The sequence below is a fragment of the Panicum hallii genome, chromosome 4, assembly GCF_002211085.1.
Source record: "Panicum hallii strain FIL2 chromosome 4, PHallii_v3.1, whole genome shotgun sequence".
Lineage (NCBI taxonomy): Eukaryota > Viridiplantae > Streptophyta > Magnoliopsida > Poales > Poaceae > Panicum > Panicum hallii.
This window is the reverse complement of record NC_038045.1, coordinates 1,431,122-1,451,727: the sequence shown is the minus strand read 5'-3', so window position 1 is coordinate 1,451,727 and position 20,606 is coordinate 1,431,122. Positions and strand designations below refer to the sequence as shown.

At 51.2% G+C, this 20,606-nt stretch overlaps 4 protein-coding genes and 1 non-coding gene across 7 annotated transcripts; 3 read left to right on the top strand and 2 right to left on the bottom strand.

Annotated features, from left to right (window-relative positions):
• Positions 1-51: 51 nt before the first annotated feature.
• LOC112888707 (AIG2-like protein D) lies at positions 52-2,212 on the bottom strand. Its single transcript, XM_025954999.1, has 5 exons — positions 1,946-2,212; positions 1,516-1,588; positions 1,340-1,432; positions 897-980; positions 52-383 (listed from the first exon to the last, which is right to left on the bottom strand). Exons 1-5 carry the CDS (start codon positions 2,101-2,103, stop codon positions 228-230), a joined length of 564 nt encoding a protein of 187 aa, XP_025810784.1. The 5' UTR covers positions 2,104-2,212; the 3' UTR covers positions 52-227.
• A 939-nt stretch (positions 2,213-3,151) lies between these two features.
• LOC112888365 (protein APEM9) lies at positions 3,152-6,276 on the top strand. Of its 3 annotated transcripts, XM_025954570.1 has the most exons (8): positions 3,152-3,392; positions 3,487-3,587; positions 4,053-4,217; positions 4,514-4,591; positions 4,698-4,977; positions 5,234-5,604; positions 5,709-5,834; positions 5,915-6,276. In XM_025954570.1, coding segments are annotated over exons 2-8 (1,077 nt in total). In that variant the 5' UTR covers positions 3,152-3,392; positions 3,487-3,531; the 3' UTR covers positions 5,916-6,276. The 3 variants fall into 3 exon arrangements, with proteins under 3 accessions (XP_025810355.1, XP_025810353.1, XP_025810354.1); XM_025954568.1 differs by having other exon boundaries at positions 3,153-3,392; positions 5,709-6,221; XM_025954569.1 differs by having other exon boundaries at positions 3,153-3,587; positions 5,709-6,221.
• A 6,499-nt stretch (positions 6,277-12,775) lies between these two features.
• TRNAH-GUG lies at positions 12,776-12,847 on the top strand. The gene has a single exon. It is a non-coding gene; the product is annotated as a tRNA-His (tRNA).
• A 762-nt stretch (positions 12,848-13,609) lies between these two features.
• On the bottom strand, positions 13,610-15,270 carry LOC112888425 (probable serine/threonine-protein kinase PBL17). Its single transcript, XM_025954637.1, has 5 exons — positions 15,180-15,270; positions 14,770-15,077; positions 14,355-14,624; positions 14,122-14,245; positions 13,610-14,022 (listed from the first exon to the last, which is right to left on the bottom strand). The coding sequence occupies exons 1-5, from the start codon at positions 15,247-15,249 to the stop codon at positions 13,667-13,669; spliced, it is 1,128 nt and encodes a 375-aa protein (XP_025810422.1). The 5' UTR covers positions 15,250-15,270; the 3' UTR covers positions 13,610-13,666.
• A 986-nt stretch (positions 15,271-16,256) lies between these two features.
• Positions 16,257-19,266, top strand: LOC112888426. Its single transcript, XM_025954638.1, has 6 exons — positions 16,257-16,569; positions 17,286-17,339; positions 17,415-17,495; positions 18,386-18,455; positions 18,541-18,629; positions 18,846-19,266. Exons 1-6 carry the CDS (start codon positions 16,396-16,398, stop codon positions 18,978-18,980), a joined length of 603 nt encoding a protein of 200 aa, XP_025810423.1. The 5' UTR covers positions 16,257-16,395; the 3' UTR covers positions 18,981-19,266.
• Positions 19,267-20,606: the final 1,340 nt, after the last annotated feature.

Here is a 20,606-nt window from a genome sequence, read left to right as displayed (position 1 = left end):
CTCTCAGCACTTGGAATAGCTAAAAACAATGCATTAGTGCAAGACACAGGATCTAAAGAAATCTCTCGGAGGAAATTTTGTTTCATGTGTAACTATCATGATATTTTATACGGTGATCCTATAAAGATCTTATTCACAAATCATGTAGGCAACTTATTACAGATAGCACAGGTACAGCCCACTGCTAGTACAATCCTTCCTGAGAACGACCAGCAGAACAGCAGGTCTCAACCCTCAACCTGGGTCTCCGATGTAGGATGTTCCTGTTGTTGCATGAATGTCTGGTAGGTCTCGACCCGGGTCTTCGCTTCAGGCTGTTCGAGTCCGTGCATGAAACCATTGGTCATCGTGAGGAAATCCTTCATATGTAGCTTCTTCCACTCCTGCAGAGAAGTCACGGTCTTTGAAATTAGAAAACTGAAGCCTACATGAAAATGTAATAGCACATTTTGTGCTGTGGGTGTAATGTAAATAGATGAGAACATGGAAAACGTATTGATGAATACATGATCCACAACTAGTTTCACCTTAAAATAGGGGCTAGTAATATTGTTGCTGGGGTTAGGTCTATGTTTTCAGGAGTTGAACATTTTGCTCCATGAGCTAATCACATGGAGACAGAGTGAGGTTCCACAAGAACTTTAAGGAAAGTGATAGCTGTTACTGTTCAGCATTTTGAATATGATCTCCTAGAGGTCCTAAGGATTTTGTAGTTATCCTATTGCCATAACGTAAGCCGCATCATCCTACATTCCTACTGATGAGAATAGCTCAGTACAAGAGATCTTTCACAAGGATCAGCATCAGCTGTGGGGATGAAACATCCAGAATACTAAGACTGATGAATGCCCCACGACTGTTAGAAACGGGAATAATATGAATGGAAACATCCTTACCTCAAAATCCCATTCGCCATATAGATTTGAATCCTCTGCATCACTCCACACATATGTGTCAGCCAGCATTTTCTCCGAAGAGTCCTACAACGCAAAACCACCTTTCTTTTAGCAGAGCACAATCTATATGAGCAGGCAAACAGTGCAACTATTCCCGGGCGAAACATGAATCAAAACAACGAGAAATGGTTTTCCCGTTGGAATTTGGCACGGCTTTTTAGGGTTAAGAAATGAGGAAAAGCATGCCCACTCATGTAGTTACTGCTCCAGGGAAGACTAAAGCAGTAACAACGACACTGGTAATAACGTTTCAGGTCAGCGATCAGGGTTTCTGGAAACAGCCAAATTAGTACTAGGCAAGTTTACTTAAAGTGTTTCACTTGTCAAGAAATTTATTACTAGCATGCTGTAGTATTTGCCTATAAGGCTCTGATTATACTTACAGCTAATGATATCTCCACTCTTGTCCTCGTGTACTCCACATCTTCAAATGCATCCAGAACTTGGAGCTCTTCGTCAGTAACACCCATGATAACCTGCAGATCAATCAGCATAAGCAAGCAAGAGTTTGGTGTAGGGTCGAAGCTACGGGTTGAGTGGTGCGTGACAATTGACAGACCATTCCTGCAACTTTCTTGCTCTCGACGGGCAGGATCGCTGGATAAATTCGGCCCTTGATGTTGAACCGGTGGCTGCAAAAAATAATGCCATGGCATGTTAAACTGAACTTGCAGGTTGCAGGAAAAAAAATCAATATATGAATTTCTCTGTTGGCGTGCGTGGCGGCCATATCCACTCCACGGATCGGCGAATCACTGAATGATTGCAGCTTGTAAAAGAAATAATAACACTGATCTACTGGTCGGTCAAACGCACGCGGTGACGGAAGCAGAGAGCATCTCGTGATGGCGGGCGCCAGAAAACAAAGAGAAGATGATCGCCACGGCGTCAGCGCATCAGCGCGGCCGCGAATCTCGGCAGGGAAACGGGGAAAAGCGGAAGGGGAGTGGGAGGAGGGGGGAGGTCAGGGGCTCAGGGCAGGGGCGTACTAGTTCGGGAGGAGCGCCGGGGCGGCGGGCGGGACGCGCTTGAGGATGGCGCGGACGACCTCGTCCGCCATGAGGCTCCCGTACACGAAGACGCTGTGCGCCCCGGCCTTGGCGGCGGCGGCCGAGGCAGCAGCTGGAGGCGGCGGCGTCATCGCCATGTGGGGCTGGGGGCTCGGGCCTCTCTAGCCTGGGTGCCGCCGCTTGTCGAGCGCTGTCTGGCAGGTTGCGGCGCGCGCTCGGTGGCAGGAGATGGGTTGGGACTTGGGACGCGTGCGCCTTTTAAACGCGAGCAGGGCGGAGGAACCCGCCGCGCATCGAGATTGGTGCCGTGTGGACGGGGCCGCCACGGTCGGCGAGATTCGAGCGCGCGGCCCGTCGTCGTCACCCTCTGCTTCTTCTCAACCTCATCGCGAGAAGCACACGTCTGGTTTCTGACGCGATTAGACGACGAACCGCTCATCTTTGCTAATCCGTCTAGCGCCGTAAGGTATCGTTCATGTCCGAGCGCGAGAGATCGATGCAGGAGCTCGAGTCTCCAGTCCGGCCGTCGGTGACTTCACCTCCAGGACAAGGACAATGTCTCCAGCCACCGATTGAATCCGGCGAGGACACTGATGCAAATGCAATGTGCACGACGAGACCAGTGCACGCCAAGACTCGGCGACTGACCTGACCTCATGACCTGAATGAAAAAAGATAAGATGCAGCATGACATTCCGGTCAGGTTCAGGTACTTTTGGCTGCGCGTTTCCACCCTAGGAGAGGAGAAATCTACGCCACCAGATGCTGCGGTTCTAGGACATCGAATCTGCTGCTTTCTCACCTTGCTCGTGCTTTCTTTCTTTCTTCGAGAGAGAGGGACTCCCAAATTTCTTACCTGTTATTAGTACGGAACCCCTAATTGTTTTTTGCTGTTGCTGCTGTCAGCCGATTTTTGTGTAGGGTATAATCGATTTATTTACTCAGGCAGCCTGTCAGATGTCTTCTCTTGGGCTGTATCTTGTTTGTTGTTTTCTTGTAATCTTATCTGTGGGCTGACTTTTGTCATCGTATTGTTGCGCTTAGCTTGGCCCATCTGTCAGCCCATTGAGTGGTAGCTCTGACTTGATGTTGGGTGAGCGTGTCGACGATCGGCCCACTCGCGCAGGCTCGCGGCTTTCGGCTCAACAGCAGAAATCCAACACACAAGGCCCATGCAGTGCCTGCCACGCCCATACGGTTCCTACTCCGATGACACCCCCCACCTGTAAGGAGGCCTGGCCTCGGCTCGTTCGTCGTCAAGCTATCCGCGTCTCGCTCCCTTTCCGCCGCCGCCCGCCGGACCGGAGCACGCCCGCCACCCGAGCGGAACCCTCTCTCGTCGCCGCCGCCGGCACCCTCGCCGCTACCCCCCCCATAGCTATCTAATCGGCGCGGAGCCCTGCAATTAATTGGTTTTCTTCTGGTGGTGAGGAACCCTATAGCTTGCTTGCAATTTCCACTCGTTTACCCACAAACCTCTCGTGGGTTCAAATTCGACTGATCCCTACGCTCCACGGTAGCTGTGCCCCTGTTTCGAGGTGCAGTGGAGGCGGGAGGACCGAGTCATGGGGGCCTCTGCCCAGGAATCGGGTCTGTGGAAGCAAATCGACGACGCAGAGGAGTAAGATTCCTCCTACCTTCTTCTCCTTATTGCTTCGGCTCTGTTTATTTTTCTTCTACCTTGCGGTTCCTGGTAATTAGGTTCCTGAGGCAGTCCTTGACGGTGCTTGGAAATTCATTACCAGTCCTGTTACTTTGTTTTTTGTCAGCTAGTTCCTGTTACACTAATACACACTACAATGGTTACCAATCTATGATGATTGATGATGAAATTGGCTGGTTAGGTTTGGAACTCTAGAAGGACGGCAAGCTTAACTCTCACTAGCTAACATGGTTATTGGTTCATCACACCGGGGACTTTGTTGGAACTTTATTTTCTTTGTATTCTTGACGATTGCTTGAGCAGTTAGCCGTAATGTGCTACTGTGTTTTCAACTATGCATGTTAGGTTACATTTTTTTTTATCCGAAAAGGGAGTAAGATGGTGGTTTGTTTGCTGACCTGGTTATCGATTGCCATGGCGCAGCTATCTACTCAGCGGATTGTTTGAGCAGGCAGTATCGGCAGTTTTATCTGCGTCCGATCAAATACGCACAGTTTCTTTGGAGACTGAATGCGACCGTGACGAACTCTTAGATATTCTTGAATCAGCTGGAATGGTCCTTGTCCAGGCACTTAAAGAACTCAGGAGGTAAATCCTGTTCATTTACTGTTATTATGGTAATACATTATGCCCGAAACAAACTTAGGGTGTTATATACATACTGTAATAAGATGAACTGCTGATAAGGAAATTAGTGCCGACACGATGGTCTAAAAATAACAAAGTATCGGCTATCCCAATGGAATCTAGATTTGCTGAAGGAAAAGCATTGTTTCCCTAAATGTAGATTATGAATATTCTTCCTGCTCAATGTTTGCAGAGCTGCTAGTATGGTTTTTTTTCTAACTTCTTCCGTCTTTAACATGCTATGCTAAATTTCGCAGGACATCTGAGATGTTTGTTCAGCTTAAGACGATGTTTGGTTCGGTGGCATCGGTACCTGCCAAAGTTTTCCTTACCGGGTAATTTTTCACACAGAAGTCTTATATGCTTAATTCTTACTTGTACTGTATCCCTTTGTGTGTGTGTGTGTGTGTGTGTCAATGACTTCTATCTTTCTCTTCATAGAGCTACCATGCAAATGGCAGCAGGATCTGGATCAGAGCTTAGAGCAATCTTTGAGGAGTACCTTGCTAAATGGAGATATACAAATGATGAAGTTTATGTTTTGAATGGAGGACAAGAAATCTCTTTAAATGGTTTTGTTGTTACACCTGTTATGTCAACCAAGCAGTATCTTGAAGTGGCAGAATTGTATACAGTAACATTCCTTTGCATTGTCTCCCAAGAGAGTGAAACTGCTATCTCATGGGCGGAAAAAGCAGAGCTGACTGAGCAAGGCCGTCAGGTACCTTGCCAACCATGAATGTTTAAGATCTCAGATCATTTTTTAACGCGGAATGGATTCCTTTTTTTTAAAAAAAGTTTATGAATCATGTTTTCATGCTGGCTTGGGATTTTACATCTTTCCAAATAATGTTTGTGCTAACTTAATGCAAACTTTGATACTTCTTTCTGAAATCCCACCGCATTATTCTGCATTTTCCGGTAAGATTTGCTGTTGCATTCCTTTTCATCTAGTGTTTCTTAATATTTCCTTACAGGACCTACTAAAAAAGCTTTATGCACTGCGATCAGCTGCAAATAAGAAACCATCCACAGTTGAAGGGGTAAAACAAACAGCAGAAAAAAACCTTTCCACTTCTACAAATGACTCAGCACCATCGCTACATGAGGATGCTCCAAGCACAGCTCCTCTGCACGACAGCCTCAAAAAGGTCCAAGTAAAGTCCACTCAATCTTCTACCCAACACTTCACAAATCAATTTGATCCCTTGTTTTGGTGGTTTCATTCGGTTCGCTTGAAGTTTGGTAAAATACATATTGTTCTACCAAGCGGCAAGTTAATGCTTCTGTTCTCACTGCTGTTCTCGACAATCTATGTGCTCCGGAGGAAAACTGCTGGCTTGAAGAGGTAAGGACTTAGCCGTCGACTTTTCATTACACCCTGTTTGTTTTTATGCTTTAACGAATATATAATGATCAAGTGAATGCTTGCGTGTGAATCTGCTTGAACAGGACTGTGTTCCAGCATGCATCATCTCTGCGACGAGCATTCTTTGATGCACTGCAACTTGCGTTCTCTGTCCAGCTGAACCCTCTGGCTGCTGTTCAACAAGTGCCACAAGCCCCTCGAGGAAGCTGGTGATAATAGTTATATAATGATGTATGTAATTCAATTGAAATTTGACTGATGTCATCCTGATTCTGTGTCAGTGACACAGAAATGTAAAGACAACTGTGCTTTGAGGCTGAGGCTCTAATCGCTGGCTGATTTCTTGTGGCTCCATCAGTGCTGACTGCATCATCTGAAGTCCCAACCCTTGTTGCAAAATTATTCTGCGCTGTTTGTTCTTGTGGGTTTAGTTTGACTCAAGCTTACCCTAACGACTCTGTTTTTTGTTAATGGGGGTTATTTCGCCACTAAAAACCCTTCGAGAGTGATAAGCAGTCCGCATTGAAGGTCTAATGTGTCACCATAGCATATGATGAGTTAATATGCAATTGTCTATGTCTCCTGTTACCACATTGTACAGCAATGGCTCCAAGCCTCCAAGTGTTGGAATAACATGTGGATTTGCAAATGCGATCATGATGGATTCAGTGAATGTGGGAACATTACAATTTTTATTTATTTTTCCTGTGCAAATCAACACTGAATTTTGCCCCTCAGAAGGAATATAACAGGAGACAGGAGTTAAGCATCGACAGGCTTTAGCCGTTAAATTCCAGACAGTTTTATTGATTGTCCTTTTGTATGCTGATCAAGGTGAATACGTGATGGCTTCCATTACCATTATTATTCTCAAACGTTTTTTTTAAAAAAAAACATTATTCTCAAACGCTGGTTCGGACGAATCATGTTATCCTGCTTTTTAAGCAATCATGGATAATTGTTGATTATGGTAAACATATTGCATTGGAATTATAAACAAGAATTGTGGTTTTGGTTGGACAGGCATGACGCTCAATCGTCGGTTTTGTTGTCCACTACAGCAAGGGTTACAATTCTCAAGTGCACTGTTTGCTCCAGGGGGAGCTCTTGATCAAAAGTTCACTGGCACAAAGGGACGACTGATGATTTCTGAATTTAATCCATGGCTTTGTTTTTCAGCTTTCGGTTTAGCATCCATAGATGTGCTCGGTATTTCATTTACCGATCATGGAGTAGTATGGAACTTTTTTTGGAACAAATGGTAAATAAAGCCTGCAGCTCCACATAGACTGAATCAGCATTAGCACTCTGAATTCTGAACTATCTGTGGAGCATCCATTTGTTATTCTCAACATCAGATTGCTGTCATGGAATCGAAGCCTATCTGGCAGCGTTCTCCATGTCTTGATCTGCACAAGATTGGAACAGGGTTGCGGGCTACAGAGGAACTCCTTGCACCAGCAACATCTGACCAACGAATCCTGCAAGGATACCAGTACACCTCCCACCATTGACGACAGGGACAAAGTACAGAGACTTGACCACGGCCATCCCTCCTCGGTGGACTTCATCCGCATCAAGCGCTCCACGCCGCCGGGATGGGGAACCCGAAGTGGTCGATGCTCCAGTCACCAACCACGCCAAGAACAGGAGTGGTTGAGGTTGGCATTCAGGGGCGCGACGTCAGATCCTCCTCGAGCTCTCACGGAGGCTTCCTGCGCCACCGGAATCGTCGACGTCGAGGGGGACGGCGACTGGTCGAGCGCCCGAGGAAGAAGAAGAAAAGAGAAGGGCCAGGGAGCCGAAGAAGGATTAACTTGCAAAAAATAGGGGGTTTTCTGCAAATATAGGATCGCGATTATTAATTGAGATCCAAACTAGGGCGTTATATATAAACTACCGGCACACCATTGTTCAGAAACCCCTAATTAATAATCGCGATCCAATCTGGGGGGTGAATCCTATTTTTCAGGAAACCCCGTAAACAAAATAAAGAACCTTCCCCCCTCCCGTCGCCGGCGACAGGCATCGATGGGGGCTTCCGATGTCCGACCGATGGCCCCGTTCCGGATGAAACGCCCTTGAGCTCAGCTCCTCGCCGGCCGCGCAGGACGGTACCGGCGGAGACAAGAGGTGCCCGCAAGGCCGCAAGGTGCAACCCTCGCAGCGGCTGTGTGGTTCACTGCGGATTGGTTCCTGACAATTCCGGGCATGGCTGCCAACGGCGGCATAGACACGGACGTTGTTCGCTTCTGCTTAGATAGGGCGTCGCGTCGTTGGCGCTTCCGCTGCCGCGGCGCCTCATCGGCCGGGAGGTCGCGCACCAGGCCGGTGCCGTGCCTAGGCACCGGGCTAGCTACTAGCTTGGGAAGCAGGAGCCAGCAAGCCCCGCAGCCGGGGACGACGACGACGCTCCATTGACAAGTTAACGAACGACTGGCACAAACACAACCCAAAGGATTCACTGATCAAACTGGCATGAAGCTGGCAGAAACTTCATCAACAATACAGATACATACATGTCAGAACAATGGTACACCTGAGTCGCTCCAGAAGTGCTTCTTATTTCTCAAGCATCTTTCCAGACTGGCTGACTGACTGAGGAAAGTTTGAGTATTGAGATCCTTTTTGTGAAAATTGGAAGCAAGAATCAATTGATTTCTTTTTGGTTCGCATATATCATGGGCTATTCAAAAAGCCAACTGAAACAAGGAATCTCATTTTCTGTTACACATACTGTCCTTTTTTTTCTATTTTGGTGCGGTAATTTTCCCTAGGAGGTCATGAGCTAACTGAGACCAAATTTGCCCTTGTCATTGTGTTAGCAGAACAGCATGCAATGGACGATGTGGAGACAACTTTTTTTTTGTTAGGGCCATAGAGGCTGGATGACTCATTGAACCGAAACTCTGTATCCAAAGACTTTAGAAAGAATTCGGTTATTTGCATTGTTTGCTTACTGAAACTCTGTATCCAAAGTTGACTGGCACAAACAAAGGGACCGATAAATTTTGAACTTAATTTATGGGTTTAATTTCAGTTCCCGGTTTAGCATCCACCGCAGTGGTGATCAGTATTTCACTTACCGACCATGGAGTAGTATGGAACTTTTTGGAACAGACGGTAAACAAAGCCTGCTCTTCACATGCAACTTGCTCCTACAAAATTGGAACCTAGGAAACATAATAAGATGCCAAGCTCTGATATGTGGTTTCAAGGTGTTGGGCAGAACTGAAAGCGGAGACAATCACTCTACTTGCACCACATAGACCAAATCATCACAGCACTCTGAACTCTGAAGTATCTGTGGAGCATCCAATTGTTCTGTCCTCAACATCAGATCGTTGTCATGGAACCGAAGGCTATCTCGCAGCGTTTTCCTTGCCTTGATCTGCACAAGATCGAAACAGAGTTACAGACTACAGAGGAACTGGAGGTCGGCGTCTCCAACTCTCTGCACCAGCAACATCTGATCTGACCCACGAATTCTGCAAGGACACGAGCTAACGAGCACACCACCCACCGTTGACGACAGGGACCAAGTACAGAGACTAGATCCTCGCCCATCCCACCTCGGCGGCCGGCATTCATCCGCATGACCGTATCAACGGCTCCACGCCGCCTGGCTGGGGAACCCGAAGGCGGTCGATCCTCCATCCACCGGCCATGGCACAAACATAGGTGGTTGACCTTGGCATTTGCGGCGCGCTCTCCACCAGCATCGCGATCTCTCACCGCTGCTACCTGCGCCACCGGAGTCGTAGCCTTGTAGGGGAACAGCGACCGATCAAGCGCGCGAGGAACGCGAGGAAGAAGAAAGAAGAAATGAAAAGAAAAGAAACGGTATGCGCTGAAAATCCTGGCCGCACATGTTCCATCCGACGTCTCTCAGGCAATCCGGAGTGGACGGTATTTCATTTACCGTCTACCCCGGAGGGTATGTGAAGTATCGCGTCCTCCCCCATGGTCGGCATGCCACTCGCCACCGCCCCCTCCCGGGCACTCGGCTGACATCGTCGGCGCAACCACACGCCGTGGCCGCCACCTGCAGCCCCAAACCCATCGGCGGACGTCCCTGTAGGCGAGCTGGCGCTCGCTCGTCAGCTGGCTGCCCAACGACGCCGGCCCGGCTGTTCCGTCGTCACCGCCGGCCATGCCGTTGCCGTCCGAATTTCGCCCCAAGCTGCCGCTCTCGCAGGAGCAGGAGGCCTCCGCACGCACACGTTGTCTCGGTTCCCAACGACGCCGGGCCGGCAGCGCCCGTCGCCGTGAACGCCACGCCAGGGAGGCTAGAAGCACACACACCAATCGGCTGGCGCTCCTCGGACATCTCTAGTCACCGGCCATGCCGACGCCGTCCATGGGCGTGGTCGCGTGGACCTCCGCCAATCAGGGCCTATCGCGCGACCCCGACCATGCGACTGGTGTTCGCGATGAACATGCGCTGGTGGGCGGTGAAGTGAAGGTGAATGCTTTGCTTCTTTGCTTGGCCTTGGCGTATGGGTCTTGCTTGAGCAGGACGGCGTTTCAGGTCTCTTCATCATCTGTCTGCTACGAGCTTCTTTGATGCACTCCAACTCACGTTCTCTGTACAGACGAAGCTGGTGATGATTAGTCTTTGCCTTGCCGACGATTGAAATCGACTGATATAGTGAATTTGTGTCATGCAAACAATGTAAAATCAGTATTTACTATAGTAATCTAATTTATTTCCTCCCAGTTTTGACTTCTGAGGCTGAGGCACGAATTCTTGGCTGATTTATTGTTCTCGTCCACTCCCTTCAACTCCCTGCACCAGCAACATCGGAACAGGGTTGCAGACTACAGAGGAACTGGAAGCCAGCCCGTCTGACCTACGAATCCTGCAAGGACACGAGCACACCACCCACTAGGCCCACCATTGACGACAGGGACCAGCGTCTGACGGCTGTTGCCTACGCCACCTGCCACCGGAGCCGTAGCCGGGAACGGCGACCGGCTAAGCGCCACAAATGGAGGTTCCTGGCCTTGGCTGGTATGCGGGGGCGCGGCAACTGCTTGAGTCATCGACGACGTGATCGGCGAATGGAAACTTTACGCCGCGCGCGCAACCGGAGGAGGGACCCACTCGGCGGCGCCTGCGGCGGAGTGGGAGGCGCTTGGCCCCTGGTGGAGCATCCGTTGAGCGGCGTGTCGATCGGACCGCCGCCGCCGCGTTCCGGATCTCGTCTACCTCTGGGTTATTGCGCGCGCAGAACGGACCATCTCAGCGGCCGCTGCGTGCCCGCGTACCGCAGGAGAGGAACCTCGTGCCCTCGCCGCCGGGGACGGAGAAAGGTGCAGCAGAATGAGAACGAGGAGGACGGCTAGCTACGGCCGGAAGGTACGCGTGCGACAGCAGCCGCAGTTCGCTGGAAACCCCACGCCGCTTTTCGGGTCACCGGACCGCCGGAGTTGCCGAGGCCCGAGGGGAACGGCGAGCGGTGGAGGGGAGGGCTTGAGGAAGAAGGAAGAAGAAAAGCGTCACCGTTTCCTATTATACTCACCGCAATCCTGGCCGCACATGTGCCATCCGACGCCTCAGAGACAATCTGGGGTGGACGGTATTTCAATTACTGTCCACCCCTGGACGGTATCTGAGGTACCGTCCCCCCCGGGTTGCGATGCCAACCGCCACTCGCCACTCGCCGCTCGCCACCGCCCACCGAGGCACCCGGCTGACATTGTCGGCGCAACCACGCTCCCCTGGGCGCCACCTGGAGTCCCAAAGCCACCGGCGGACGTCCCGCTGTAGGTTGTGCTGGCGCTCGCTCGTCTGCAGCTTGCTGCCCAACGACGCCGGCTCGGCTAAGCCGCCGTGGACGGCAAGACGGTCGACGACGCCGAGAAGAGATAATAACCTTGGCCTCGGCCCTCGGGCGTCCATCGTCACCGCCGGCCATGCTGTTTCATCTGAGCTTCGCCCCTAAGCTGCCGCTATCACAGGAGCAGGATGTTAGCAATAATCTGGACATGGGAGTGTTAGCGTGTGTGTTTCAAGTTCATGTTCAGACTAGGTGCGTGTATCGAGCTGCAGCAGGTCTGCGCCAGGCGCGCGTTAGAGTCCAGAGTTCACACGCCATGCAAGTTTGTTGCTGGCAGGTGAATGAGTCGTAGATGGTTAGGAGTGCATGTTGCGCGTAGTGCTGATCCATGCAGTAGAGGCCGCAACGTCCGGAGTGAGCAGCTTGCGGGGGACGTTGCTGAGCAAGGTATGCGGATCGTGGTGTAGGAGTTCGTGGCATGCATGTTGGCCAGGTCGGGCGCATGAGGAGAGCTCGTGTCCGTGAGCGTCAAGTTGCATGGATCGTGGGTGAATGGAGGTAGTGCTCCAGTATACACGACGCCCAGGTCTATAAAGGCCGGTGAACTCCATCGTTGTAACTTGCCAAGTCTAGAGAAATAAAGTCGCCAACATACAGTCCATTGTTGCAGCCGGGACGTTCGTCGCCATTGCTGTCTCCTTAAGCTGTTGCGCTGTGTTCTAGTGAGTTGTGAGCGTGTTTGTTTTCTGGGCTGCGCCGACACAGGAAGCCTCCGCGCGCGCTCGTCGGCTTTCTGCCCAAGCCAAACGACGCCGGCCCGGCAGCGTACGTCGCCGTGGACGCCACGCCAAGAAGGCTACATGCACACCAATCGGCCGGCGCTCCTCGGACGTCTCTGGTCACCACCGGCCATGCCGACGCCGTCCCGCGCGCGCGCGTCACGGTTTGGTCCTCTCGACGGCCGCCCTGGCCCCTCGCACGGTCGCACCTCGGCGGCATCCATGGGCGTACGTGGTGCCGTGGTCGCGTGGACCTCCGCCAATCAGGGCCTGTCGCGCAACGCACACGCACTGGTGGGAGGTGAAGTGAAGGTGGCCTTGGCGTATGGATCTGCTCAGAGCTTCTGTGATGCACTGCGCAAGTGAAGCTGGTGGTGAATAGTCTATGCGGAGGATTTAAATCGACTGACATAGTGACTTTGTGTCATGGGAACAACGTAGAAGCAGTGTTTACTGTAGAAATCTGGTTTATGCACGCCCAGTTTTGAGGCTGAGGCACGAGTTCTTGGCTGATCTCCTGCTGGTAGAGGAGTAGCAATGCATCCTGAAAACATTCTTGAAACCTTTTATTTATCCTCTGCCATCAAAGTGGCTGTAGTTTAGTGGTGAGAATTCCACGTTGTGGCCGTGGAGACCTGGGCTCGAATCCCAGCAGCCACACTTAGATTCTTTTTTTTGCCCTTTTCCCATCCAGAATTGGGCTTGGGGTCACAGGACTACAGGAGAACAGCTTGTATGCAAGAAGCCGGCGGCGAAATTCTGCAAGGGCCCAAATGAGGAATAAGCTGCGATAGTTGGCATAGTTGAAGTAGGAGGAGGAGCATGAAGAAGTTCTAGAATCGACTAGTGCTTTCTACTGATAATTGATCTAGTATTTTCTTCTCGGTTGCTTTTTCCCCGCCGTGAGTTGATAGCGGGAACAGTTGGTGATGCCGCAAATGAGCAAGAAGAGCCCTGCATTTTTCGGGGGGAAAAAACACGTTGCAAACTGCACCTCTTGTCTGGCTAGCTATGTCAACTGCGTACCCATGGATCTCCTCCAAGCCTCAAAAATTTAAAACTAGTTTAAAAAACTTGATCTCAAATTTTCGCCTGTGCTGCTTTGCTTAACCTCAGTTTTACAAACTTCGTCTCACCCATCAGCTCACGATAACTGCGTGGATCTCGGAGTGAGTATCTGCAGCGTCGCAACTGCCAACGAACCAGCTCAGATTTTGTCCATCAGCTAGGTTGCATTGGGAGATCGCGTCAGAGGATAGAAAGATCCATGAGCACCTGCACATAGCCCCAAGACTTATCGCAATATCTTTAACTTTTACTTTACGAACTTCGTTTCAGTATTCAGTTCATGGAATATCAAATGATCTTCGGATTACATTATATTATATTACACAGCTCTCATGAGATTAGGATTATGCCGAACATGCCCTTGGGATTAATAATACAGCTAAGAAGCGTACCGTACGTCGACCCTACTACCTAAGCCTCGGCGGCCGCTGCGCCTTCTTCCTCTCCTTCTTCCTCGGCGCCGGCGGCGAGGACGGCCTCGAGCGTGACGACGACCCTGGACATGGAGGGCCGGACCTTGGGGTTCTGGCTGAGGCAGTCGTACGCGAGGCGGGGCACGCGGCCCAGGATCCGCGCCGGGGGGCCGCCCATCCGCCGGTCCAGGATGCGGTCCAGCTTCTTGGGCCGGATCAGGATGGGCCGCGCCCAGTCCACCAGGCTGCCCTCGCGCCCCCCCGCGCGGCTCGGCTCCACCGCGCGCCGCCCCACTAGCATCTCCAGCAGCACCACGCCGAAGCCGTACACGTCGCTCATCACCGTCAGGTGCCCTGCACGCGCGAGCCCGCCCGGCCGGCGGCGTCAGTCGCAGTCAGTGAGCAGCGCCCGCCGCCACGGGTGCGGCGGCGGCGGACGGCGGGGGTACCTACCGGTGGCCATGTACTCCGGCGCGGCGTAGCCGTAGGTGCCCATGACCCTGGTCGACACGTGCGTCGCGCCGCCCATCGGCCCCGCCTTGGCGAGCCCGAAATCCGACAGCTTCGCGTTGAAATCCTGCAACCAAGAACACAAACACGAGAGGTTCTTCCTCGTCAGGCCGATCGAGCACGCAGCTCTCTCTGATTGATTTTGATGGCCGTCGTCGACCGGGATTATATGATACCGCGTCGAGCAAGATGTTGGAGGTCTTGAAGTCCCGGTAGATGATGGGCCGCTCGGCTCCGTGGAGGAAGGAGAGGCCCCTCGCCACGTCCAGCGCGATGGCCACCCGCATCGTCCACGACAGGCTGCAGGAGCGCCGGAACAGGTGGTGCTCCAGGCTGCTCTTGGCCATGAACTCGTACACCAGCAGCCGGTGGTCGTCCTCGCAGCAGTAGCCGATGAGCTCCACCAGGTTCGGGTGGCTGTACTGCCCGAGGTAGCTCACCTCCGTCTGCCGCCCCATCATCGTCACAGCAACCACATATTATTTTATTGTGATGCATGAACAATCCAATCCATGGCGGACATGCACGGGGGAGCGAGGTTGAAGAAGATGCATGCAACGTCAAAACACACACACACACAGAGTGACTGACCAGCCACTCCCTGTCCCCCTGGAGGCCCTCCGGGTTGAGCTCCTTGACGGCGACCTCCGTGGGCGCGAACCCCTTGCACACCGCGTCGTCGATAAACCCTCTGTAGACGACGCCGAAGCCGCCCTCGCCGACGATCTGCCCGGGGTCGAAGTCGCCGGTGGCCAGCCTGAGGTCCTCGTACGTGAAGAGCTTGAGGAACCCGTACGCCGACATCGTCCGGAACTCCTCCACGTCCTTGGGCACGGCCAGCGTCCCCTCCGACACCACCTTCCTCAGCTTCGGCGGTGACGTCGGCGGCGCCTCAGCAACTGCAGCGCGCGCGCGATGCGATGATAGTAATCAATGCATCCAATAACCACATCAAAGTATATACATACATGATCATTAACTCATGGCGCGGCGGCGGTCACCTCGGCGGCGGGAAGACGACGTCCGCGACGACCGGATGTCGCCGCAGCTGGGGAGGATCCACCGATGCATCTTCCGGATGAGCGGTGGCAGGCTGCTGATCATCCAGGTTGCGTTTCTCTCCGGCCTGGCGGTGGCGGGGGCGGCCGACCGACGGCAGCCTCCGACCACGCGCCGGGGAGAGATATGGTGGGTTCGGGGGGGAGGCGGATCGAGAGCTGGGAGAGAGATGAATAGGGAGGGAGGCGACGGGAGGAATGGTCGGAGCAGGGGGCTTGCTTTTGGGTGGCCAGCGGCCCGGCTCACCAGCATGCCTTAATTTGGCGTGCGACGCGGCGCATCATGCAGAGGAACGCGTCTGCTGCGACCGTGCTGGTCTTGGCTCAGGCTGCCCGCCGCGGGCGCCTCGCTGACGACGTGCATTCCTACTGGTGATATTGATGAAATGAAGATATCAGATGTAAGACTAAATTGATCCAACATATATCTGCACAGGTTCAGTCTCATCAAACCTTAGTCAGAAAAGGAAAGATCTCAAGTTTATTTAGCCGGCCGTTCAAGTTGCAAGTTTGGAGGCGCCGGGAGCACGTTATAATTAGCGGTGCCTAGGCACCCACGAAAATTTGCAAAAATAGTGATTAGATGCAAATTTTTACCATATATGCGTCCTCCACAGCTCAGCTCCGTGCACACCTTTCAATCTGCTCAAACTTCGCCCCTGACCAGGAGCAATGGCCGTGACCGTGAGCCCGTGGCAGTCGAAGGTAGAAGCTATCCTGGCTTCATTTTTCAAGTGAAAGCGGCTAGCTAGGGGAAATTTCCATTATTGTTGGGTTGCATCATACATGGCATCTTGTTTCATCGGATTAACATGCAATTTTTGTTTCCAAACAAACTGCTGCAGTAAGCTTTCCTGCTGGGCTGGGCTGGCTATACACATTTGTTTGGCTGGGCCTAGGAAGCGCTGATCAAGCCCAGAGCGAACTGGTGCAGCCCAGAGTCCTAACCTGAAATTCCCGACCAAAAAAAAAAGGAAAATGTAGCACGTGGTAAGGAAGCTTCCCGAGACATCGGGAGGAAAAAAATTGAGAGCGTCAAAACAGGGGAGAGTGCTCGCGGCGGACCAGACGCGAACTCTCCTGAAGCAGCCCCGCCCGACCCAACCAACGCAAGCCAAGCTGCCGAAAGGAGGAGCAAACCTCCCGGCTAGCGCAAGAGATGGAGGATACGGCGGCAGCGGTGGAGCCTGCGGCGGAGAAGGCGACGTCGTACAGGTACTGGGTGCGGGAGGCGACGGGCGACGCCGCGCCGCTGCCCGCGCCCCGCAAGCTCGACGCCGCCGACCTCGCGGCCAACCCCGCGCCGGCCACACTCGGCTCCGTCTGGAACCAGGTTCGCCTCGTGCCTTCGTCTCGCTTCAACCCTTGTACCTTGGTGTAGATGATGGAGAAACGGGGGAAGAATTGTTTTTTTTTTCGTGAGCTATAGTGACAGAGAAGCTTTGACTATATTGACCTGACTTTGGACTTGCCCTGCTTATTAGAAAAGGTGCGGAATCGCTGCAGTCTAAGGGGTAATCAATTAATTAGTAGTCAGTAGATAGGTTGGTGTACGTAATTGTATACCCCTGTGCTAGCTCTTAAAACTGAAACCGATCGATCCTGTTTGTAAACACAATGTCACAGTCCACAGGACTGCATATAAAATTATAAATCAATCATCTTGCTGCTTCGTGCACTCTATGGCAACTCCCGGTAGTGTTACAAGAAGCTGACTCCCAAGACGATTGCATTGGAGATGTTCAGACGCACAGGACTCCTCGAGATGACACCATACGGGACTTCTCTTCCGTTAGTCCCATTTCGACTTGATGGGAGAATTCATTTAATAAATGCCGACGATTGGTTTCAGAACACCGTTTCCTCTGTTCAAGTATGAATCAAATTCAACGTTGCATGCTCATCTCTCCTCTCCAGTCCCCCCCCCCCCCCCCCAAAAAAAAAAAATCTCTCCTCTCCAGTTCTTATAGCTTCTATGGAGTTGCTTAATTTTGGCTTGGCAGCAACGTATCTCAAGTTCTCAAGTCAGTTTTGTTGTGATGTTTGCAGGCTGGCACCTGGGAGGAAAAGAACCTGAATTCATGGGCCAATAGTAGGATAAAGGTGAGACACCTGCGCATATTATTATTTTCTTTTTCGATTTTCATCTGAGCAGTCTTTGATACTTCTCAACTACAGGATTTACTGGGGTCTTTAGATCCTTTGGAATTCTCTACTGGCAAGGCATCTGTTTATGAAGTATTCAGATGCTCAGGCGATGTGAGTACTTAGTACCATCTTTCACAGAATCATTTGATTTTTCATTCAAAAATGTTCAACGGTGGAGAATGATTCTTATTATTTTGTCAGCTAAGTTTTATGTGGTATATCCATACTCCGTCAGTTCTGATGTTATTACCTCTTACAAATCTAAGGTGTCCTTTAATATAAAATATATACAAGGAATGTGTTGAATGATAATAAAGTTAATAACCTTCAAAGGATTTGGACAGGAAAATAGGAATATTATTATATATGTGAGACACAAGATTTTTTTATTATTATTTGCAAGCTTAATTTTTTAGACATGCCTCAGGGTTCACCCTCTTCATGTTAATTTCCAGAAAACTTTTCCACCATAACAGCTTGTTTGTGGGTCAACAAGTATATGATTTTATCACTAATTTTACTATTAGTTTTCGAATTGTAAACTTGTAATTGACTTATTGCCAATGTAGACTCTTAAATAATGCAGATAAAAATAGGAACTGATGAGTATGAAACATATGCTAGCTTCCATCAATAGTAGCTCAGCCAAGTAGATAGCAGAAAGGTGGACAAGCTTTTGGCCCGTTTTCCTATCCATGAATGGAGAATTAGGTAGACATTCAATTTAGCTCTATGGTATCTCTTTATATTTCTCCCTAGTGAAACAGAAAAAATCTATAGGCTTGTTCAGGGCTATTTACTTTTCTATATTTTGATGATCGAGCGATGACTTCTATTGTTTTAACTTTTCTCTCATGAGGTTGCATCTAAGCCAGTAGTAAGGAAACTTGTCTCTATTGCCTCCTATTTGTTGATGGAGTCCGATGTATGATGTGGGTCATTTTTTCCCCTTTAATTGTAGCGCATATGCTACAATAACCATAATCTTTGTTATTTGGCAGGCGTTCTTAGTCACAGTTCGCAATAAGAAGAGAGTGGGCTATAATTATGAACTGAGCTTAAAGTTCAAAGGTGATTTTGTTTTTTAAAATTTCTGAGTTAACATCGTCATCAAGATTTCCTTTACTGAAACATCAGTTGTGGCTGTGTTTTTCAGGTGAATGGTTAATTAAGGAAGAAAACAAGAAGGTCAAAGGTCACCTGGAGATTCCTGAATTTTCATTTGGCGAGCTTGAAGACTTGGAGGTAAAAGCACTGTCTTGCATTGAGTTTCTGTCTACTTGGCATTGAGGGGTAACTTGATCCATCCCTTGGAAATAACAATTTCAGAAAAGACACGTTCTTATATATGGTGAAGCAGGAAATGCCATCACCCGCATGCACACTGATTGTTTTTTTCTTTTTTGCTGCCTCTATCATAGTGGTTCACAATATATATCCTATTGTGTATTTTTCTGTCAGGTAAATGTAAGGTTGAGCGATGACAAGGATCTCCCGTCTGACGTCAAATTGCAAATTTGCAAGGATATGAAGTCCTTCCTTGCACCTATTCAGGAGAAACTGCGCGAGTTTGAGAAGGAGCTGAAAGAAAGATAGCGAACTGGGTAGAAGGGCAAGTGACGCACACGCTGTTCGCCCTTTTGAAATTACCAATCCATTCATGAAACCGTTTGGCCGTATTGGATCTGCAATGTGCGGTTCGCATAGTTGATCTGTACACCGTTGTTTTTTTTCTGTGCTTGTAATTCTGTTGAGCTTCAGGTCCGTGTGGGCGGAAACTCTGTAACCTGTATGCCTGGTTTTGTTCTGAGCGCCAAGTTTTGTGCGTGGAAGACTGGTAGTGCTGCTGGACTGAACGACCGCATCTGCCCGTGTCCATTCACCAGTCAGTTAAGCCCGTGGATCCCTGAATGCCTTGGGCTTCGGCCCAATCATACCAAGGAACTCGAAGCTCCTCAAGGTTATGCTGTGTGCGGCATCCACGCATCATGAGCCTAGCCCTCTAGTTTTTTTTTTCTTTTTTGAAGGAAACTCTAGCCCTCTAGCTATCATCGTCAGATTCACAAACTGGCAGAAAGAGTTTTTCTTTTAAAAAAATGAATAGAAATAATAAGCATTACAATTTACAAAGATGCTTTGGGGGTTTGGGCACCATCGTTCGCGGCCGCTGTTCCAAATCCAAGGACAGTGGGTGAGGGGTGGCGCTGGATCAGAAGATTAAACAAAGCGGGGAAGCTGATCCGCAGCAAGCGTCGTCGTCACCAGCAACTCCGCAGGCTATTGTATTATTCCCCATTCCTTTTCAGTTTTTTCCTCGCGTCGCCGTTGGCCGGGGCCGCGCCGAGGCGCCCCAGTGGCGGGACGGGTGGCTGGCCGCGGCCGGCGCGTCGCCCTCGCGCGCTTGCTTGCTGCGGGTCGCGGGCCCTCGGCGAAATTGATTCTGTTGTGGCCGCAACGGAGGAGGTGAATTGGTCGCTCTCGCTCTCGGCCTAGCTCCTCCACTATAACGAGTGAGTGAGGAAGTGGGCGGCGGCGGGACTGCCGCGACGCGACGAACCGCGCGGGCGAGGGGCAACGCTTGGGCTCCGCGGGAGGCCGGGCGCAGGGGGGAGCAGGAGCGCGGCGTCGCCGTCGACGCCGGGGCCGGGGCCGGCAGCAGTGACCGCAACAGGGACGTGTGCGCGGCTGCAACGCATTGCGTCGCGCCTGACTGGCACCCCCATGGTGATGCTGCTCCGCTCCTCCTCCTGCTGCGCCTGGTCCATGGCTGCCGCGGGCCCGCCACCCTCCCGTCGTGGCCACGGCCGCGCGCGGGGGGGATTCTCTGCGCTGCGCGTCCCGTCACACGAGGCGGCTACCGGAGCGCCGTAGCGCTCGGCGGCGCAGAGGATGCGCTGCTACGGATTTGTGGCTTTTGGGGGAAAGCGACCCGACCCCAGCGAGCAGCGCGGAGCGGAGCAGCGGTTGGTCTGAGTCAAGTGTCGGCCCACGCACGCTTGGCGCTCGCCTGGCCTGATCCGCCTCCATGACTCCATGGACGGACCATGGCCATGATTGATTTCAGAATTCAGATGCGGCTGGATATACTACCTAGATACCATTCCGAACAATCAACGGCTGACGCGAGGCTGATGGAGGAGCAGGAGCCGTCGAATAACATACAGGCTGAGGCTGAGCAGATCAGGTCTGAGCTGAAATCATGCCAGTCGGCGCACACGACGA

Excerpts from the sequence above, each read along its gene's own strand:
- LOC112888426 (XM_025954638.1), top strand. The coding sequence starts at position 16,396 with ATGGAGGATACGGCGGCAGCGGTGGAGCCTGCGGCGGAGAAGGCGACG. Across the intron at positions 17,340-17,414 it reads GGGCCAATAGTAGGATAAAG|GATTTACTGGGGTCTTTAGA; the intron begins GTGAGACACCTG and ends TCTCAACTACAG. Across the intron at positions 18,630-18,845 it reads GCGAGCTTGAAGACTTGGAG|GTAAATGTAAGGTTGAGCGA; the intron begins GTAAAAGCACTG and ends TTTTTCTGTCAG.
- LOC112888365 (XM_025954568.1), top strand. The coding sequence starts at position 3,532 with ATGGGGGCCTCTGCCCAGGAATCGGGTCTGTGGAAGCAAATCGACGAC. Across the intron at positions 4,218-4,513 it reads GCACTTAAAGAACTCAGGAG|GACATCTGAGATGTTTGTTC; the intron begins GTAAATCCTGTT and ends TAAATTTCGCAG. Across the intron at positions 4,592-4,697 it reads GCCAAAGTTTTCCTTACCGG|AGCTACCATGCAAATGGCAG; the intron begins GTAATTTTTCAC and ends TTCTCTTCATAG.
- LOC112888425 (XM_025954637.1), bottom strand. The coding sequence starts at position 15,249 with ATGCATCGGTGGATCCTCCCCAGCTGCGGCGACATCCGGTCGTCGCGG. Across the intron at positions 14,625-14,769 it reads AGGGGGACAGGGAGTGGCTG|ACGGAGGTGAGCTACCTCGG; the intron begins GTCAGTCACTCT and ends ATGGGGCGGCAG. Across the intron at positions 14,023-14,121 it reads GCCGGAGTACATGGCCACCG|GGCACCTGACGGTGATGAGC; the intron begins GTAGGTACCCCC and ends TCGCGCGTGCAG.
- LOC112888707 (XM_025954999.1), bottom strand. The coding sequence starts at position 2,103 with ATGGCGATGACGCCGCCGCCTCCAGCTGCTGCCTCGGCCGCCGCCGCC. Across the intron at positions 1,589-1,945 it reads CCGGCGCTCCTCCCGAACTA|CCACCGGTTCAACATCAAGG; the intron begins GTACGCCCCTGC and ends TATTTTTTGCAG. Across the intron at positions 981-1,339 it reads GAGTGGAGATATCATTAGCT|GACTCTTCGGAGAAAATGCT; the intron begins GTAAGTATAATC and ends TTTGCGTTGTAG.